The sequence below is a fragment of the Vipera ursinii genome (assembly GCF_947247035.1).
Source record: "Vipera ursinii genome assembly, chromosome: 2".
Taxonomy (NCBI): Eukaryota; Metazoa; Chordata; class Lepidosauria; order Squamata; family Viperidae; genus Vipera; species Vipera ursinii.
In genome coordinates this window covers 264838505-264861494 of record NC_139513.1, presented here as the reverse complement: position 1 = coordinate 264861494, position 22990 = coordinate 264838505, and the positions used below count along the sequence as shown (strand labels likewise).

At 36.7% G+C, this 22990-nt stretch overlaps 1 protein-coding gene across 2 annotated transcripts in view; it reads left to right on the top strand.

The window, feature by feature from the left end:
* The window catches only part of PIK3R1 (phosphoinositide-3-kinase regulatory subunit 1), a 68695-nt gene that overhangs the window by 5812 nt on the left and 39893 nt on the right, over window positions 1-22990 (top strand). For both annotated transcript variants that reach the window (XM_083353802.1, XM_083353803.1), the window contains exon 2: window positions 8622-9326. In XM_083353802.1, the coding sequence (XP_083209928.1) occupies window positions 8993-9326 (334 nt within the window). In that variant the 5' untranslated portion in view covers window positions 8622-8992. The remainder of the gene's footprint in view (window positions 1-8621; window positions 9327-22990) is intronic.

Sequence of the window (22990 nt, the reverse complement as noted above, 5' to 3'; positions counted from 1 at the left end):
ACATAACAATATGAATGAAATGGTCATAGATTTTTCCCTAATAATAATAATAATAATAATAATAATAATAATAATAATAATGATGATGTTGGAAGGGACCTTGGAGCTCATCTAGTCCAACCCCCTGCTCAGGCAGGAAACCTTATACCATTTCAGGCAAATGGCTGTCCAGTCTCTTCTTAAAAACTTCCAGTGTTGGAGCATTCACCGCAGGTTGTTCCACTGGTTAGTTGTTCTAACTGTCAGGAAGTTTCTCCTTAGTTCTAGGTTGCTTCTCTCCTTGACTAGTTTCCATCCGTTGCTTCTTGTCCTGTTTTAAGGTGCTTTGGAGAATAGCTTGACTCCCTCTTCTTTGTGGCAGATATAATTTTGTTTTTAAGTTTTGTTTGCCTATGACGTGCTGTTGACATTTTCCTGTGCGTCTGGTTACATTATTTGTATGAGAAAAAAGCTTCCAGAGCTTCCTTTATTTCTGGTTTATTTTTTTCTCCAATGTAACGTTTTTTGATTTGAACTTTTATTGTTGATTGCTGCAGTACAAGTGAAGTAATATAATATCAATATTTGCATTGATGTATATATTTTTTCAACTTACATTTGGTCTCTTAACTTTTTTCAGTATTCCATAATCAGATCAGTGGGTTTTTAAGATTCGCCCAAAATTTCTTCAAATAACTACTACTTTATAGGTGGGAATGAGTGTACATAAGTGTGCGTATGACTGCATATGGGTGGATGAATACATGGCAAATGAAAATAAAAAAGAAGATAGGGCATAATATGGCTTCATCTAAGGAGAAACAGTTGTATGAGAACCATGCTGCTTCTCAAAAGATTCATCTCAGAGCAACAAGACATTTGCACAGATGCCAAATGTTAAAAATGTTATTCTGATCTAGAAAACAAAAAAAAAGCAACTCTATAGTTCTATGGGTTTTTCTCACTTTTAACTGCAACTCTGTGGAAAAGATTACCAGAGAAGAGAATACTGAATCATAGCAGTATAGCAGCTCTTTAAGATAAAGGCTCTAGCCATAGTAGTGAAATTTGACAAGAAAATTTATGAATATTTTCATTGTTAGAGTGTGATAAAAATATGAAAGCTATTAAGCATGATTCAGTGCAAAAGATCTCCCTGTGTATTTTTCTTGTTATGTATAAGCAAAAGGAGAAATGTTGGCTTTGTCAGTTTGATGTTCAAACACAGGTGACCAATAAAGATATGAAATACTGTAATCGTATTGATTAAGAGTAATTGTGATATAGTTAACGTTTGTTGTTTGGCATTACCCAATTCTGTGGGGAAGAGGCTGCCTGCATGTAAAAAATTGTTGGCCTTGACTGTTTCATGGTTTAGGCAAAAAATATTGTTTTCTTGACTCCTTGAAGAAGACATAAGTAGGGACCATTTTGTCTCTGTTGATATAAACTGGTGCCTGCACCTCTTCTGTCAGTGCAAAACAACACCATCATAAAATATGTTGTCTTAATTTTTAGTCCTTAACCCTTCCCCTGTAGTCTGTAGGCCAGTGGTGGCGAACCTATGGCATGGGTGCCACAGGTGGCACGCAGAGCCCTCTCTGTGGGCATGTGCGCTGTCGCCCCAGTCCTAGGCCTTCAGCTGGGTTTTTTAAAACCTTTTCGCTTTAGGCCTCCGCTGCCGTGTGCAAAAAAAAGTGGTTCAATCAATTTCAGCAACTCGCCGGAAAAAAAAAGATCTCGCAAAGTTGGAATTGATTGATTGAACTTTTTAGTCCCACCCAGGCTGCCGTTAGCACTGCAGCCATGCCCACCCAATGGGCCTTGCCCACCCGGCAGCTGACGATACATAAGTGGGTTTTGGGTTGCAGTTTGGGCACTCGGTCTCTAAAAGGTTCACCATCACTGCTGTAGGCTTTTGAAATAACTTTATGTATGATTGACTTGCAAGGCCGGTGTGTTGTGCAGTTAGCTCACATGGTGTATCAAGATGTTGTTACTGTGGGTGGGGGTGAGGCACGAAGGGAGGCTCAGCCAATCTCAATGTATACATGGTTGTACTTTGGCAATAAAGGTTTATTCATTCATTCATTTATTGCCCAAATTGCAAATGTGTCTAATATTATAAGCTGATTGGTTTCCTTCCCTGATTTCATTTTTCTTGTCCACATCTCATCATCCTGTAGAAAACGTATCTATCAGGTGAAGCTGGCGTTGCTTTATAATTTTGAAATTTATATTTAAATTTCAAATTATAAAAAAATGAAACAATTGAGAATAATTTACCCCATTATAAAAATGTGCTTAACAAAAATTAAGTTAACTGAGCAGTGCCAAACATATTTTCATTTTTTGTACTTTATTCCATATTTTTAGCAGATAGGGTGCAAAAAAAACCCAAAGCTAAATTATCCAGGGAGGAGTCCACATAAAATAAATTTGCATTTGCTCTGGGAAGCTGAATTACGCAAAGAGAGTTGAAGTGAGTAAAAGGAGAAGCGTATCCAGAACTCCGGTACTGAAAAAATTACCCTTAGAATTCCAGGGCTCCATGCTAGCTTCAAAATGGTTAAGAACTATATTTGTTGTTGTTTTTTTAAAAAAAATCAGAAATGTAAATGCAGACATAGGTAAAAGAGAAGAGAGAACAAGGCTACAGGCAGCTCAAGTAAATATTGTACTGATTCTATTTGGTTGCATTTCAATAGATCCCATGGATGGGAAACCAGCAAGCTGCCAGGCCAGGGTGGACCTGCTAAAGGGGAGAGCCTGATACAGTTGCAAGAAAAAGTATGTGAACCCTTTGGGATTACGTGGTGTTTTGCATGAATTGGCCATAAAATGCGCTCTAAACGTCATGTAAGTCAAAACAATAGAAAAACACAGTCTGCTTAAAATAATACTACACAAACATTAGCTGTTGTCATGTTTTAATTGAACATAACATGTAAACATTCACAGTGCAGGGTGGAAAAAGTATGTGAACCCCTAGCTTAATGACTTCTCCAAGAGCTAATTGGAGCCAGGAGTGAGCCAACCTTGACTCCAACCAGTGTGATGATATTGGATGTGTTGCTGACAGCCGTCCTGCCCTTTAAAAACACACACCTGTTTTGGGTTTACTGGTCTCAAGAAGCACTGTGATGTGAACCATGCCTCGCAGAAAAGAGCTCTGAGAAGACCTACGATCAAGAATTGTTGACTTGCATGAAGCTGGAAAGGGTTACAAAAGTATCTCCAAAAGCCTTGATGTTCATGTGTCCACGGTAAGACAGACTGTCTACAAATGGAGAAAGTTTAGCACTGTTGCTACTCTCCCTAGGCATGGTCGTCCTGTAAAAATGACTGCAAGAGCACAGCGCATAATGCTTAATGAGGTAAAGAAGAATGCTAGAGTGTCAGCTAAAGACCTACAGAAATCTCTGGCACATGCTAATATTTTTGTTGACACATCTACAATAAGGAGAACATTAAACAAGAATGGAGTACATGGGAGGACACCACGGAGGAAGCCATTGCTGTCCAAAAAAAATATTGCAGCATATGTGTGGAGAAAAAAAGGCACAGCACACCAACATCAAAACCTCATCTCCACTGTAAAACATGGCGGAGGGAGCATCATGGTTTGGGGCTGCTTTGCTGCCTCAGGGACTGGACGGATTGTTGTCATTGATGGGAAAATGAATTCCAGAGTTTATCAGGACATTTTGCAGGAAAACGTATGACCATCTGTCCGCCAACTGAAGCTCCGCAGAGGATGGGTGATGCAACAGGACAATGACCCAAAGCATACAAAGCATACAAAGCATACAAAGCATTCAACAAAACAATGGCTTCAACAGAAAGAATACGCCTTCTGGAGTGGCCCAGTCAGAGTCCTGACCTCAACCCGATTGAAATGCTGTGGCATGACCTTAAGAGAGCGATTCACACCAGACATCCCAAGAATATTGCTACACTGAAACAATTTTGTGAAGAGGAGTGGTCCAAAATTACTCCAGATCGTTGTACAGGTCTGATCTGCAACTACAGGAAACGTTTGGTTGAGGTTATTGCTGCCAAAGGAGGGTCAACCAGTTATTAAGTCCAAAGGTTCACATACTTTTTCCACCCTGCACTGTGAAAGTTTCCATCTTATGTTCAATTAAAACATGACAACAGCTAATGTTTGTGTAGTATTATTTAAAGCAGACTGTGTTTTTCTATTGTTGTGACTTATATGACGTTTAGAGCGCATTTTATGGCCAATTCATGCAAAACTCCACGTAATCCCAAAGGGTTCACATACTTTTTCTTGCAACTGTAGGTGTTCTCCTCCCACTTCCCCCACACACAAAAGTTATACCAAAAAAAATGGATAGAGGTCTAATCGTCCTCACCAAATTTGAGCATACAAGGCACTGGAGAGTATGTATGTACAGGTGAAACTCGAAAAATTAGAATTATCGTGCAAAAGTTCATTTATTTCAGTAATGCAACTTAAAAGGGGAAACTAATGTATGAGATAGACTCATTACATGCAAAGCAAGATAGTTCAAGCCGTGATTTGTCATAATTGTGATGATTATGGCATACAGCTCATGAAAACCCCAAATCCACAATCTCAGTAAATTAGAATATTGTGAAAAGGTGCAATATACTAGGCTCAAAGTGTCCCACTCTAATCAGCTAATTAAGCCATAACACCTGCAAAGGGTTCCTGAGCCTTTAAATGGTCTCTCAGTCTGGTTCAGTAGGAATCACAATCACGGGGAAGACTGCTGACCTGACAGTTGTGCAGAAAACCATCGACACCCTCCATAAGGAGGGAAAGCCTCAAAAGGTAATTGCAAAAGAAGTTGGATGTTCCCAAAGTGCTGTATCAAAGCACATTAATAGAAAGTTATGTGGAAGGGAAAAGTGTGGAAGAAAAAGGTGCACAAGCAGCATGGATGACCGCAGCCTGGAGAGGATTGTCAGGAAAAGGCCATTCAAAAGTGTTGGGGACTTTCACAAGGAGTGGACTGAGGCTGGAGTCAAGAGCCACCACACACAGACGGATCCTGGACATGGGCTTCAAATGTCGTATTCCTCTTGTCAAGCTGCTCCTGAACAACAACAACGTCAGAAGCGTCTTACCTGGGCTAAAGAAAAACAGACCTGGTCTGTTGCTCAGTGGTCCAAAATCCTCTTTTCTGATGAGAGCAACTTTGGAAACTAAGGACCCAGAGTCTGGAGGAAGAATGGAGAGGCACATACTACACTGCAAGATGCTTGAAGTCCAGTGTGAAGTTTCCTCAGTCTGTGTTGATTTAGGGAGCCATGTCATCTGCTGGAGTTGGTCCACTGTGCTTCATTAAGTCCAGGGTCAACGCAGCCGTCTACCAGGAGATTTTGGAGCACTTCATGCTTCCTTCTGCAGACGAGCTTTATGGGGATGCTGACTTCATTTTCCAGCAGGACTTGGCACCTGCCCACACTGCCAAAAGCACCAAAACCTGGTTCAATGACCGTGGGATTACTGTGCTTGATTGGCCAGCAAACTCGCCTGACCTGAATCCCATAGAGAATCTATGGGGCATTGCCAAGAGAAAAATGAGAGACATGAGACCAAACAATGCAGAAGAGCTGAAGGCTGCTATTGAAGCATCCTGGTCTTCCATAACACCTCAGCAGTGCCACAGGCTGATAGCTTCCATGTCACGTCGCATTGAGGCAGTAATTGCTGCAAAAGGGGACCAAACCAAGTACTGAGTACATATGCATGCTTATACTTTTCAGAGGTCCGATATTGTTCTATGTACACTCCTTGTTTTATTGATTGCATGTAATATTCTAATTTTCTGAGATTGTGGATTTGGGGTTTTCATGAGCTGTACGCCATAATCATCACAATTATGACAAATCACGGCTTGAACTATCTTGCTTTGCATGTAATGAGTCTATCTCATATATTAGTTTCCCCTTTTAAGTTGCATTACTGAAATAAATGAACTTTTGCACGATGTTCTAATTTTTCGAGTTTCACCTGTGTGCATGCATGCATGCATTCATTCATTCATTCCAGTGCAATTTGGATTTCATAATTGAGCCCATAATCACGATTGTAAGTTGTGGGGACCGCTAAATGGAAACTGGCAAAAAAAATGCCATAAATCACAGTCACATGATCATGGACACTGCAAACAACCTAAATGTGAGCCAATTGCCAAGTGCCCAAAATATGATCACATGACCACAAAAGGGGGGGCAGTATGTGCCATCAGAACTCTTGAGCTGGCCACGAACAAGGAGTGTATATCGGAGGTGGTGACCCTTTGAGAGCTGTATACAACGAAATTTCATTTTGATGTATGCCGATTGGTGTACATTCAAGGTGACAATAAAATTCTTATTATTATTAGTCATTAAGTACGCTTGTACACGTACACGCACACAGACACAAATACATGCTGTGCAGAAACCTGGCAAATAATTTTCCAAAACTCAATACATTTCCCATTATTCTGACCTATTTTATTTTAGGATGTTGAAGAGTGTGCTGCAACTGTTGCCCAAGTATGCCCTTTCTCTTCTCCAGATTGAAGGGTAGTGTGGTCTGGGCTCCTCTTTTCTATGGAAGCCCAAAGTATGGTTGATTTCAACAATTGAGTGGGTGGGGTAAGGGGTAGGTGATAGATGAAAACATAAATAAGCCCAAAGTGAGAGGACACTGCACAAAACTTCACAAATAGCTCCAAATTTGTGCAAAATACATTTCATACCATAACTACAATAAATCACCTGATCTTACTACTAATAGTCAGCAAAAAGTTACAGATTTTATATAGCTTGAAACTGCTGGAAAAATATTGGATTGAGGGTAAGTGGTTTTTCCCCAATATGTAAGGTGATGAGATATGACTATTTAAATCATGGCTGCAGATATGATGTAGCCACCATTGTATAATCATGGGGGAAGATTGGGGTTTTCATGTTGGGAAAATAAGTGGACAGCCTGTGATCTACAGTTGACACTTTTGGGAATACACTACAACAGCTCAACTTCTTACACTGCCCAAGGAACGTGTTAGCTTGTGGGAAAATTAGGAAGAAAAAGCTGCAGGGTTAGAATTTAGCTTCAGTGTGTAAAATCAAGTGGTCAGTGGTTTGCAGATTAGCCATGGAATTATGCTGCTATTATATATTGCATGAAGGGGAAGACCAGAAGTTCTGTAGCTTGAGAAGAGAATTGCATTAAATAGATAAAATAATGGCTTGGCCATTAAGAAACAATCTTCCATGCTCAGATTAATGTGACTTCCCAATTATATTTTGTTCATTTTACTCATAGAATATAGAATAACTTGGAAATTTGTCTTAAATCAAGAATAGATATTGTACCAGAGAGTGGGATCTGTAGGGTGCTGATATGCAATAGACAAGTCTCCCCAAACTTGTCACCCGGGGGAGTTGATGGACATATGTGCAATTTTAAGAGCACATTACTGGCATTCTTAAAAAAAAGGATGACATGATGATATATCTAGTTACAGAAGACAGTGTTACTTGAAGACATAAACTTAAATGGCTCTTCACTATTTCATCTTTTCTATTTGTTTGGTCTCTATTACCTAAGCTTTCTTTTCTTGGTAAGTAGGCAAATATGGGAAGTATTGGTCTGCAGCCATCCACCATTTTAGTTTCTAAGAATCCCTCTAGGATGGGGTCCCCAATGCCTGGACCTTGAGCCCTTTGGAATTGGGCCACGGAAGTGGCGGGCAAATGCGCATGCACTCGCATCCCCACTTGCACAAGCGGAGCAATCACGGGTGCTCACACGAATGAGCTGCGTGCATGCTTTCCTAGCACTCACATGGAACCATTCCCTCCCCCACCCCCCCAGGCTGGTCTGCAAAACCGGAAGGTTTGGTGAATTCTGCTCTAGGATTCACATGTATCCCAAAGCATTGTTGGAAAAGACAGATTATGTTTTAGGATGTTTGCTTTGTGCACATTTACTACTCGATTATCTATTATATATATATGGTATTCCATGTTGTGCAGTTCATCTTTGGATACAGAGGTGGCTGTGTAATCCCAGTCTGGAAGCTCAGAGTCTAGTACCAGGAGGGCATTGGAAGGCAATTATTGTAGAAACCATAGCTATTATTATGTGACATCACACATGGTTTTCTATCAATTTTTGGCAAAAGCCTGTCTTGAAAGCTGGTGGAAGCTTCATGACTTACCTGCTGGTCATTTATTAAAAAAACATTTTAAAAAGCTTGACATCAGGGAAATGTCAGCAGACACATATTAATGTTCAGAGCAGCAGAGAGACTTTGTATCCTATCTGATTTGCAATCAAAAGAATCTTTTTGGGGCCTAATTGGAGTTAAGTATGAAAACTTTTTTTAAAAAAATACATCAGAATTTTATCTTTTCTTTTGGTTTTTATCTATGGGAATGTTCTATTGGTGAAAAAGTTACCATGAAGAAAAATTGCCAATCTGTGGCCATCCAAATATTGTTATCCTCCAACTCTTAACTCCCATCAGTACTATCCTGCACATCCATAAATCAGAAATATTAAGATTTGTAGTGTATGAGCATTTGGATGACCATCATTGATGCCTGAATAATTGCACTGATTTTGTGTCTCAATGTTTTTTTGTTCATAGGTAAAGTATGTGCAGAATTCTACAACAAAGGTTTTAAGAAAAGTAAACATTATGGCAAAGCCATCAGAAGGAAACTCAACAAAAAGTAACATTCATCCCACCTTGAAAAACTCTGCCATTAAGTGCCAAACAGATCCGAAAAAGAATTAGCTGGGAATCTAAATCAAAATTTCTCCTGGTCTAAATACAAAGAAACAACAATAACATCACTGCACAAACACGGGTTGTGGTGCCTTTTTCATTTTTGAGTTACAGTTCTCATAATTCATATGTACTGCCGTGTTTAGAACTCTTTTAATTGTATATACAATAAATCCAAATATCCCTGGCTTGCTGTTCATTAGAATAATTGTGCTAAAAAAATTGCCAAAATGAGTGCAGAAGGATACCAGTACAAAGCTTTATATGATTACAAAAAAGAACGAGAAGAAGACATTGACCTACATTTGGGAGATATTTTAACTGTGAATAAAGGTACTTTAGTTGCTCTTGGATTCAGTGATGGAGAAGAAGGAAAACCTGAGGAAATTGGTTGGTTGAATGGCTATAATGAAATGACTGGGGAGAGGGGAGACTTTCCAGGAACTTACGTAGAATATATTGGAAGGAAAAAAATTTCTCCCCCTACTCCAAAGCCTCGTCCGGTTCGACCACTGCCAATGGCACCAAGTCCTGCAAGAGTTGGAACAGAGAGTGATCAATCAGGTTAGTGTTTTGTTGTTATTATAATTGGCCAAACAAATTGAATACCAGATACTATGACCTTGCTTCTTTTTCCTCAGATAATTTAGATCCTTTAGCACTTCATGCTGTAGAATATTAACACTGCAGCTGGGAAGAAATTAGTTTAAATGTTGTGTAGGGTGTTAAACAATGTAAATGAATGTAAATGTAAAAGAAGCAAGTTCATTTGATAACAAATCTGACTAGAAATTATTTCACAGTCTTCACATTCCTTTAAGTAGGCAAACATCTATTAAAAGTAGGGAAATATTTAACATTCTCTTTTAAAAATGTTCCTTCTACACAGCAGGATTTCTGATACAAATGTGGGAGGAAAAGGAAGCCCAGTATTGTAAGGCACATAATCAATCTGCAGAGGTGGCAGATCCTGACCAGGATCCTTTAGTGCTCAATCTCAGAAAAATCAAGTCCTGTGAAACATTCTGACAGACAAGTAAATGGTTTCCCACTGTATAGTAAGGAGAAAATTCTGACAAATTTGACTGCTGCTTATGTATTTATTTAAAATCATGGTTTTATTGCAATATAAATGTGTAAAGGTTTTTTCATATAACGTTGTTGTTTGCTGTCACAATATGCGCATATTGGTTTCTATTCAAAATCTTTTAATAACTTGGCTGATAATTACAATGGGATAATTAAAGTTGAAAATTTAGAAGTCAAATTATGTGGGTGCCTTTTTGTATTACCAATTAAAAGACAAGAAACCTAACATTTAAATAGAGTTAACTAATTATGGAATATGTCAACAGTGCCCAGTTTGAAGTCAGTGGCAATATACTTATGTAAGTGGTTATTATCTTTCTTTAGTTTCTCTTCCACCATTCTTCTGCTATAAAATAAAACAGTACCCTGTCCCAAAGTATATGAACAGATTTCTAAAATGGATTTCCCCCTCATTTTCTTATTAGAAGAAAATATTTATTCCAGAAAGTTTCCCAATAATGTTTGGGGAGAAGGATACCTAGAAATGGTCTCTCTGTTGAATCTTGTCTGTTGCATGTGAAGCATTACACTGGCAGGCAGATTTTTCCCAAACTAAAAGAGGTCATATAGCATGCATATAAGTCCTTTTTATAGTTACAAATTTTATCAGTGTTCTAGAGCTGGGAAGAAAGCTATTTAGATTATTGAAGGTAAATATAAGCTTTTCTTCAGACTTTCACTCAAAATAAAAACTGTATAGGTGCATTTAAGCATGCTGTTAACATATGTGGGAGTTACTTCTCCATTGCTGCAACTCCACGAATTAAGTCCATGGCTCTTTTCCAACATGATTATTGCTTAGCTGCAGTATGATTGCAGAATGTCATATATATGATTAGGTTCTTCTGAAACATGAGCCATGAAAGATAGATTAGAAACTGAGTCTTCAAAAATGTGATAGTAATAACAGAAATGACTATGTAGAAAATACTTCCTAATCTATTATTTATTTATTTATTTATTTAATTGGATTTGTATACCACCCTTTCCCGAAGGACTCAGGGCGGTTTACAGGGAATTAAAACAAGAAATACAAAAATTAAAAACAATTAAAAAGATTATAACAGTCCCTGAATGAGTAAAAACCCCAATTAAAATTAAAATTAAAATTCTCAGCCTGGGCCAGAGAGCTCGAAGAGCCAGGTCCTAGTGATACACTAGCGATACAAATAATGAACAAAAATAATCCAGTATGCTTACAACCTATCTTTAAAAAAGTATAGAACTTCTGAGATGTTAACACTGTATTTAATCATTGCATTTAGAGCTTCAGTTGTTAAATATGATAAAAATAGAATTTCCAGAGAATAAAATGGTTAATGGTTTATATAGTCCAGATGTTTGTGGACAGCTGACTAGAAGAAATCTTTCCAGAGTAATAAACTCTTGCTTTGCAATTTGAATGTAAGGAGCGTGGTGTCAGAATTGCTTGACTCTATTGGTCAAGTTTATATTTTCTAGACTTCACAGTTTTGAACTGCTGTGTGCCAGTAAGTGGTGAAGAGTCTGAAAAAGTGTTTTCTTACTTTACTGTTTGGAATTAGAGTGAAAAAGCCATTTGTTCGTGTGGCTTACAAAATACATCTTTGTTGTGGTTTCCCTCCGCTATATTAGCTATGATACATTTTCTACAAAGTTTTCCTAAACATATAAGGTTTTCTATAAACATGTTCTACTTGTGTTTTTACTTATGTTAATCAAACTAAGCAGCTTGACACTTAGTTCAGTTGACTTGGTTAATCAGACAAGTGTTTTGTTGTTTTTAGGAGCACATAGAATATTTCTCAAGTACAACTGATTGGAACTGAAATCCCATGTTCGGAAGGCTGATGTTTCACTTAAGCTTTATTTACAGTTGAGATTTTAATTCATAACGTTGACAAAGTAATGCTGTTAAAAACAGTTTATTCTCTTTTCCTGCAGCAGAGAAATTCCAGATAGTGCAACTTTAATGCAGAACTAAGTTTGAGAGGGCAACTGTTTGATTTGTTTTAACAAAAACTGTTGTGGCAGCTTTAAAATCTTAACAAATTGTTTAGTGTCAATGATAGTCACTTATCATTGCCAGTAACACAGTTATTATGGTTTGTACTGTTTGCATTTCATTTTCTTCTAGTCTTGGAGCTTATAGTTCCCTTGATTATACTACTTCCTGTTCTTTTCCTATTTTGAAAGAAGTATCATACAATGTGCATAAATATTGTGGCTTTCAAATAGTAGCACATTTCTTCCAGTGATGCTGATAATTGGAAATAATCAAATTATTTTCTGTGATCTCTGTTCTTGGACACTATGAGAAAGTAGTCGGTACTAAGTGGCAACTAATAGACTTCACTAAATAAAATTCTACCACATCATAATTTATATTAAAAATTTAGACCTTTAAGTTTTGTATGTGCTCCTACTGATTTTGGCAATCTTGAGAACTTGGAGAAAAATGTAAATCTCTGCATTCCGTATTCATATGCCCAATATCAGTGTTTCCTTGTTCTTCCCTAGCTGTATGATCATATATGGCAAAAGCTGGCAAAAGCAAATGCTTAGCAAGCCTCTTCAGTTCCTCTTAAATATAATTATATGGAAGTCATGAGACTTTACTGCACATTGGATCTGTTTCCCAGGCAAGAAATTTTAGCTCATTCAGTGAGATTTTTCAAAAATGAAAAATAGATTTTTCAAAATTACCTTTTTAAAAAGGAGGACATGTATTTTGTTAGTTTTGTTTAATTTATTTATAAAATAGACAAAACTAGGCAACACAGTATTTTATAATATTCTGATGAAAGGATTACTGTATTCAAAAAAGTTAGGAACTTTATAGAGAGTGGATAATAGTAAGCATTGCCGATGCATATTATAAGGAAAAGTCATCAATTTACAAGTAACATCAAGAGTAGTTTGGAAATTGTATATTAGAAAAAAATACCAAAACAATTTTTGTCTATTTATAAAGAACTCCATACCGTACAATAAAATTATTGAATATTCATAGAAACATCATCATATAAAGCCTTGGTGGAGCAGTGGGCTAATGCCTCCTTAAGTAACACCAGCTGCCTGCAATTAGTGCAGGTTCGCATCCCACCAGGCTCAAGGTTGACTCAGCCTTCCAACCTTCCGAGGTAGGTAAAATGAGGACCCAGATTGTTGGGGGCAATTAAGCTGACTTTGTAATAATGCCGCTTGGGGTGTGTGTGAAAGCCCTAATAAGCAGGCATATACATAGAATGAAGGCTACTGCTAAGCTTGTAAGCCGCCCTGAGTCTTCGGAGAAGGGCGGGATATAAATGGAATTAAATTAAAATAAATAAAATAAAAATAAATAAAATAAATCTTCCTTAAAGTTGTTCTTTTAATTCTGTTTCTTTAAACAGTGTATTGAGAAATTATGTGGTTTTCTAAATGGATTGATTTTTCATTAACAGTTAAATGATTAGAGCCTGTGATAAAGGAATGACATCTTGTCTGTTGTTCCCTGGGCACAATAAATAGACTACAGTTGTTTATGCAGTAGCTGTAATCCATAGTCTCACTAGAATTTACAGGAATAATAAAAGGATCCCCAGATTTCTGCCCATTTCTACAAGTGTGAATTTTACATTACAAGTGTAATTGTTTACTAATATGACATGCTTTGTAGTTTGTTTCAGTAGGGCTAGTTAAAAAAAATGAAAAATAGTATAAAGTGCGTACAAATTAAAAATTGAAAAATTATATACTCTACATAGAAACTGAAAATAGGCTGCTGATAAGGAGGTCAATTCATGAAGGAATTAGAAAAAGAAGAAAGATATTTCCAGAAACATTGTCACACTGGAATGGAAAATGAGCACATTGAGGTTAAGAATTTAATAGGAAAAGACAGCAGATTCCCCTTTTATGCTTTGATTATAACTTACATTAGCTTTGGTAGAAAACAGAAAACAGCAAAAAAAAAAGGTCCATGGAATATATTAGATTCATTTATCAACTGAATTGTTCCGTTAACAGCCATTGTAAAATTGAGTCAGGTCACATGGTATTCCATGTAATAACTGCTCCAATGTACAGCCAAAATTCTGCACCCAATTGTGATTGTAAACCAAGGACTATCTGTATTCTTTAAATATACAAGGAAGCAACAAAATTGCCATCTGAATAGCAACCAAGTATGAGAAAACCTGTTTAACAAAATAGAATGTATACATATATTTCATGTTATATATCAAGAGTCAGGTGAGGAGAGCTTTGGACATATATCTACAGTTAGGTGAGGCAAGGATGCTGGGAAATATTAAGACTACAGCATGTGGGAAGTTGAGAGTTAAAATTACCAGTAAGAAAAGGCCATTCACAATAAGGGGTTTTTTTGTGAGTGGCATGTACTTCTGTACTGGTGGTTTGATAGGTGTGTATAGTAAAATAAGAAAGATTGGATTTAATAAGAAAGAACATTAATTCTTAAGAAAAGTTTTTTAGTTCAACCATTTTCCAGTAAAATTTGTTTTTCAGTAAAGATATGACTAAGTACTAAAATTAATCCCTCACTTTCCATGCACAAACTGTAGTAAAATTGGTAACTATCTTTAAACTGTTCTTTGACTCCACCTGCTGGTTAATGTTCATAATACTGGAAATACATATGATGCCAAATCAATGGATTTTATATTAGTAAAGAAACAAAGGCATATTTTTTCCAGATTTGAAAGAAATGTGATTATTGTTGGTGATGCTTCACCAACCACTGTAAATATTGTGTTTAACTTGGTAATTCCTGCTGAAACAAAGCATACACAGATTTTCAATTTGTCTGTTTTTGGATTTATTTTTTTTAATGTCCCATTGAATACACATTGAATAAAATTTCATCTCCCTCCCTTTTCCCCCACTTTAGGGCCTAATCATTATCAGAGAAACATTTTAATTGAGATAATATTTACTATCAGGAAAAGCTGGAATAGGTTAGTTATGTTTCAGTTAGAAAGATTTAAAAGGAACACCTTTTTTTTGTAACTGCTGAATTCTTGCCCAGGATAATTCTGTACCATTCTGCCCTCTTAAATCTTTATTTAATGCTATTTACAGATATGTTGCCTCTTGTGAAAGAACCCAGATGTTTGCATTGCAGCTGCTTATAAGCCCTTTGTATGTGTAGCTTGCTTAAAATTTTGTGTTTCATTGAATGACCATGAAATCAGTTTGAAGGCTAAAATCTGAGGAATTATAAAATTTTAATAGCTTGGAATGAAAAATGTGCTTGTGTTATATTTAATAGTATATAGATTCAGAGCTGTTGTGTTGTAATACTTCGTTAGTTGGAGGATTGGGGTACTTTGTATCAGTATAGCTACAGTACGTATTTTAAATATATTTCAAAAGAAATATATTTCTTTTAACATATTGTAATTGATTATTAAAATTGCTAAGTCCTACTCCAAAATTTATTGCAATAATTGTATCCTTGCATACATATACATACATAATACACAATTCATAGAAGAATGCTTAAAAGCTCTGTTGACTAAATATGAAGGTCTTACAGTGCTTAAATTGACGTAATATTTTTAGCACAAGAGAAGGGGAATTCCCCAGCCACTTGTGTAGCAGATCTTTAAGACTATTTGTAGTCCCAAAGTCATAAATAATATAGGTCCAGAAAATATTCTGATGTTCTATAATTAATTAATTGCCATACATTAATGTGATTAATTGAAACTATCATTTAGGAATAGTTAACATATTTTTAAAAGGACACTACAATAATTTTAGGTGCTACATAAATATATGTTCCAATAGTTAAAACTATATCAGTGTATTTATTTGCTTATTTTAGAAGTAAAACATTTAATGTCAGGCGTGGGAACGACACATGTAAATGCTCTAAGCAATTTCTTTATTGCTGTCTTTATTACCTATAGACAAAATTTTGCCAGACTAAATAAAGCACATTCTGCATAACTATCTGATAAATGCTGAGAAGAAGAAATTAGGGAGGATCCCTTCCATTCTGCTTCCTGCATAGCAACAACTCAAAGTTGATGTTTCTGTTTCCCGTAATTCAGCATCAAATTCCACCACATTTAGATTACCACTCAAAAGCAAAAATCCCTTTGTGATTTTACTAAGATTTATTTTTAGGGTAAATATAGTTCCCCTTCAGTTTGGTATTTTGAAAGTTTTAATCCCAATAGATCTGGATCCTACCAGTATAGAGAAAGTCTGGCAAAAAGAAAGGGCATACACATTTAATAAATTACTTTCGTTAAGTAGGAGATTATTTCTTTTAATTTACCAGCCTTGTGAAAGTAACTCCTCTGTATTCAGAACTGTAGAAGTGTCATTGACAAGTTTCAGGCTGTGCATTTCCCAAGCCCAGATGAGATACACATTGAGGAAGCAAAGGACTGTAGTATGTGGCTGAATACAAAATTCTTTGCCACTGTAGTTAGCATAGATCTTTCACTCATCATTGGCACTAACTGAATATTATATAAGGTTCCTGATAGGTGACAAATAGATAAATAGCACAATTTGTCTGCCCTAATTACTTTTTGTTCTAGGTGATAATTTTGACATAATTGCACTGAGCTATACATTCAGGATTTCTAAGTAAACAAGTTTGCATTTGTGTTTCATTTTATTAATAGTCAAAGTTTGCCCCTTTGACTGCATGATCCTGCTGTAACCATCTCAAAGGTTATTTCTCAGAATGGAAATCTGATAATTCTTGGAAACTAGCAGTCTACTCCAACTGTTGCTAGAGTGGAAATACCTTGCATTGACCAGCTGCAAAAGATATAGAAATGAGCATCGCCTTCTGTCCCTTTGTGTAAAAAGCTTAGGATGCTCAGAGATTCCATATTCAACTCTAGTTAAGGCTTCCTCCTTCAATGTTGTTTAATAAACAACATCTGTTTAAGATAATTATTCTCTTTTTATGTTCTTAGCAATAATGTGTTTTTATGCAAACTTAGTCATGGATTTTTTCTTTAAAATGTTAATAGAAAAATTCCATTTTTAAAAAGAAAGCCCGTGCAAATTTTCATAAGGATGCTGTGATGTTGATGCTATCAATATTTCCCTACATACTGAATAATGCTAACATTTGTATTTTTCTCTACTGTTTACTTTCTGGTGCCCTGATTCTTTCTCACTCTGAAATATCAACCTGTCAAAATCATATAGGGATGATTATATAAAATTATAAAAATGTCATAAACAATGGGTTTTTTCTTTTTTAATAAATGGGAAAAAGTATATGATTTTTTTTAATCTTAAAACACACTTTAGGAACAAAACTGCAAAATTATACAGCTTCTTATCAAACTTTACTATCATATACAGAATTATTATTATCACTATTACATCATTATTATTATTATTATTATTATTATTATTATTATTATTATTATTATTATTATTATTATTATTATTTGTTCATCTTAAGTTTTTGAACATATTAAGCTAGACCTGAATGTGCATTGATAAAGAGATCTTGTAAATTCATGTGATGCTTTAAATTCAAAATAGCAGCATATAATTGGCCTATATTAGGGGTGTCAAACTCAATTTCATTGAGGGCCGCATCAGCATTGCGGTTGCCCTCAGGGGGCCGGGTGGGTATGGCCAGGGTGGGTGTGGCCTACTGGGTGGGCCTGGCTAGAGTGCATATGGCCTACTGGGTGGGCGTGGCCAGCTCTACATTGTTTTCATCAAGGGTGCCTATGGGGGTCTGGGCAGGAGTGGGACAGATCTGAGGGTCTCTGGCAGAAGGAGGGTCTCTGGGCCAAGGCAGTGGGGGCCGTTTCCTCACTGTTTCCAGGATGGCTTCGCGGGCCACATGAAACCACTTTGCGGGCCGGATCCAGCCCCCGGGCCTTGTGTTTGACATGTCTGGCCTATATAAACAATTTTATTAAAGGCATTATTGAGAGATTTTTTTTTCCCTGACAGCATTTAATTTTGACTTGACCTCTCTGTGGGCTTCAGAGTCTCACCTGGTAGGAGAAAGTGCTGAAGAATGCACATTCACTAACACAATGGTAAATAGCAAGAATTGTTTTGTTTTACATCAGATATTTAATCATCCAAGTAAAGGGACTGCTCAAGTGCAGTGATGCTGCATATTGTGCTTTTATTTAAAAAAATTTGTTAAAAAGAAATTAAGCACTAGTTTGTTTGTGGGTTTTTTGTAGTTTCTTTTTTTGCTACAGGTTTTTTTTATAGTGACAGTAATAACCTCTTTAAACTGAATAATTTTAACTGCTAGGCATCTTTAGCTTGTTCTGATTACGCATTATGAAAAAGAGAGCTCATGTAACACGTTTCCTGTTTATAATACATTGGCAATTGTCTTTGGTGATTCACTCTTCAGAGCTCACACAAAATGTCTTTCAACTAGTACATTATGGATGGAACTTCTAACTTACACTGCATTATTGACAGATCTGCTAAATTATACGCACTATAAGATGGATCTGTTAACCCTTGATAGTTTTTAAAGTAAGTGTTGTGGTGAGATATTGCAGAACAATTTGAGTGAGGAAGGGAGAGCATGAGTCACAGCAGACTGGAAGAGATCCTGATAACTGGAGGTGTGTCTTGGCTCCTTAAAAGCATGGTGCTAATGATTGGCCAGAGTAGCCCTGTTCATTGGACTGTTCTAGATAGCCTAGACGTCAGTTTTGGCTGCTATTTAATCAACATGACTGTCATCTGAGACCTTCCCCCACTGCTTTCTAATAAGGCATGTTTTACTATCTTCCTGAGTTTTAACTAGTCATTTATCTCATGAATGAAGGCAAATATACGTGTCCCAGGATAATATTGCAGGATCCAATCTGGATCGGTCACCAGGACCAGAGGTTTCGGATGGGCTCCAGCATGTGTCCAAAACCTCAGAAGACAAAACCTCTGGTCCCAGTGACTCACCCAGATTGGATCCTGCAGCCGTTTCTTGTCTGTGACTAACAAGAATTCCTGTTCCGCAGTGTGGGTTTTTTCATACAGTTAATATAGTTAAGGTTTTGCAGAGGTTATGCTCTCTGTTTTGTTTCGCCAATATAAAATGATACGATGGTGAATTAGGTGTGGTTGGAGGCAGGATAATACTTTTTGTGTGATTGACCAAATTAAATCTCTTAGAAATAATTCATAAAAGTTCCAATTCCACATCAAACTTTACTGTGTAAATTTTCTGTGCCTGAAGGCAGAAAATTCTTATATTGAATGAAACTACACATCTCTATTTATTATTCTTATTGAAACATAATACTTGAAATTTCATATTGAGGTACTTTAACATTAATACATACATAATGTTGAAAGCAACATTAAAATAAAAACCTCTATCAATAGATCTTTATTCAGATTGCATTACTAACTTGAAAAGGGGAAGATTGATATAAGTTGGTGTAGTTTTTTTTAACTCCAGATGTTTCCTCCAAAACACATGTAGAGTCAGTTTATTGAAGAAAAAGGCAAAATGTCTTTTTTTAGCTTATATGACATATCTTACATGTACCATTTTTGTTGACAGAATCTGTATTTTTTTTAAAAAAATGAAGGATGACATTCTTTGTTTCCTAAATCTCAGTGGCTAAAATACTTTAACAACAAAATTATTAAAAGATTATTGCTTTTGTTTTCATCTATTTCATAGAAATTTGCAGTTTTTGTCTGAGAATGTAGCATAAAATAGATCTTCAAAAATAGCCTTGGATTGCTGTTGGACCTAAAAAAAAGCTTAACACACATTTGTTTTTCTAACTATTTCTGCATATTTGCTCCAAGATCATCTTTGTGGTTCTCCTCAAATATATTGGTAAAAGACCATAATTACGTGTAGCATGACATTTCAAATTCTCCTTCTCTCATGCATCTCTCATAGGGGATCTTCTGTAACAGACTTGATGCTATGTACAGAATAGGGCAAAGTAAGGGAAAGTCCCATTGCATCAGCAGATACATGGTGAAGCAAGCATTTCTGAGATATTCTGCTTACTGATCACCTACTGTTTTTTTTCTCAAAGTCACTGAAGTGAATGACTGTTAGTGCTATGGTATCCATTTTATGTACCATATAATCTAACTAGATCTTACATCAGTAGAGCATATCCTTCTACCTGTTGCTGTGGGCAGTTCTCCAAAGCCTTGTGGGTTGGCTTCCTGGTTCTCCTGTCTGCATTTGCTCTGTCTGCATTTCCATTTGTGCTGTTATTAATTAAATAGTTCTAAAATCTCTCTTGAAACATTCTTTTCTGCTCAGCCCTATGTTGGACTTTTCCAAAACAATCTTTAAACATTCTTTCTTGGTCATTCCTGTAGCCCATGACCTTCCTGCCTTCTTCCTATCTTTTTCATTTGGAAATTGAAACATCCAGTGACAAAATGTCTTAGAGAATTGATGGAAAAGTTCTGACATTGTAAGCTTCCCTCACAGGTTTAATCCTGTCTGATATTGGAAAGTGGAAACTTAACTCCTTGATATTTATGAGTTGCTGCAGTGCTGTTGAGTACAGATAGTCCTCATCTTATGCCTGTAACTAAATCATATCATTGTGGTTGTAAGTCATTGTGATCAAAAAACTAGATTCAAAGTTATAATAATTTTTTATGAGGGTCAAAAGAAAACATCACAGTTGTTAAGCAACAAAGATGATTAGGGGACTGGAGGCTAAAACATATAAGGAACGCCTGCTGGAACTGGGTATGTCTAGTCTAATGAAGAGAAGGATGCAGGGTGACATGATAGCAGTCTTCCAGTATCTCGGGCTGCCACAAAGAAGAGGGAGTCAGGCTATTTTCCAAAGCACCTGAAGGCAGGACAAGAAGCAACAGATGTAAAATAATCAAGGAGAGAAGCAATCTAGAACTAAGGAGAAACTTCCTGACAGAACAATTAACAGTGGAACAACCTGCCTCCAGAAGCGGTGAATGCTCCAACACTGGAAGTTTTAAAGAAGAGACTGGACAGCCATTTGTCTGAAATGGTATAGGGTTTCCTGCCTGAGCAGCGGGTTGGACTAGATGACCTCCAAGGTCCCTTCCAACTTTATTATTATTATTATTAAATCCATTTTCCTAGTGGATGTTTTTTTTCTGGAAACCAGAAAAAACTGCAAACTGCCAAAAAATTGCAGTCACGTGACTGTAGGATATTGCAGATAGCCATAATGGTAAACCATGTGTCAAGTGCCCAAAATGTGATCACGTAACCATGGGAGCTGTATGGCTGTCATTAAAATGGGTTGTAAGTAGTTTTTGAGGAAGTCCATTGTGACTTCAAATGGTTGTTAAATGAACAGTTGTAAGTCAAACTACCTGTATAAGGAGTTTCTAGGTGTAACAATGAGAAATCCAATTCATTTTATATGCTATAGAATAGATTTTGTAATAGAGAAACTAGACAGTTTGTGGCCACAGAGCAGCATGTAGCCTCCAGGTTCCCCTTTTTTGGCCATGACTGTTGAAAACTGACAATAGTTTCCCACAGTTCTGAGGTGGGAAATACATAGCAACTATGTTATAAGCTCTAAATAAGTACATCATACTTAAAAGCAACACAGTTGATAGGCTATCTGTCAGCAAGTTGTGGGCAACTCATAGCAATCACCTAGATAGATTTTTTTTATGATACTCTGTCCCTAACCTGGTCTTTCAGGAATGGCCCCCCAGAAGATTGTCTCTTGCTGAAACAAAATATACTTTTAATGCTAGTGTAATAATACAGTTTTTTAAATCTATGTGCATTTCCTTGGATGCTTCAGAACACTCAGGAATGTATACAAACTCTTTCCAAACATAGATACCTGAACATACCTGGATTTTTTTTTCCTGGGTTCCTCTCCCCACTTTGGCAGCTCTTTTGGCTGCCTCTCTGTACAAGTACATGCACAGATCATTTGACTTCATCCGGGAACAACTTCTGATAACCAAGTTTGCAGTAAAATATAGTTTATAAAGTCCACCAACCTATAAAGGTAAAGGTTCCCCCACACATGCGTGCTAGTCATTTCCAACTCTAGGGGCCGGTGCTCATCTCCGTTTCAAAGCCGAAGAACCAGCGCTTGTCCGAGGACGTCTCCGTGGTCATGTGGCCGGCATGACTAGACGCCAAAGGCACATGGAACGCTGTTACCTTCCCACCGTAGTGGTCCCTATTTTTCTACTTGCATTTTTACGTGCTTTCGAACTGCTAGGTTGGCAGAAGCTGGGACGAGTAACAGGCGCCCACTCTGTTACGCGGCACTCGGGATTCGACCCGCCAAACTGTCGACCATCTGATCGACAAGCTCAGCATCCTAACCCACTGAGCCACCGCGTCCCCACCAACCTATAGCCAAAGCTAAACATAGTGTTGATTCCTGGAGATTGCCTGGACAAGCCCTTGTATTTTACTTTGCAAGATTTTTGAAGGTAGTTTGCCACTGCCGTCTTCCTAGGGCTCAGAAAGAGAGACTGGCCCAAGGTTATCCAGCTGCCTTTGTACCTAAAGTAGACTAGAATTCAGTTTCCCAAGTTTCTAGCCTAATGTCTTAACCAAATTGGCTTTTTATAATCTTTTAACAATGTGGATTTTAGTTCAGAACAAAAAAAAATAATGTGAATATAAAGATATAAAAAGATGTTTGGAAATACACCAAAAGGAGCCAAAATGTGAAGTGCCTGTGAATCTGGTGCACATTTTTAATTTACTGTTGTCAGTAAATTTATTTATTTATTTAATCTTTCTGCTCTTCTGTATCCTGAGAGTATCTTTTCAAAATTAGACAGTGTATCTATGCCTTAGCATTTCCCATGTTCAAATTTCTAAAAATGTTTTGCCGATTTCTTTAAATTTTAACTTCATTTATTTATCTTTTAAAATAAAACATTGCTTTTCATAACAGCATACAACATATATAATAATCAAAATAGAACTGTACTTCATTTATAAATACGGTCTCCATTTATTTCTTTGGGACATCACTATATGTAATGCTTTCATTTGCATACTTATTTTTGTTCCTTTTTTCTTTGCCTTTTAAAACTCACATTTTAAAAAATAGGGAGGGGAAAGTAGGAGCGGTGAACAAGAGGTGGATGGAACATAATAACTATAATTTTTGAGTGTCAAAGAATTGTGAATGTACACTTATATAAAGGTAATTACTGCAGGA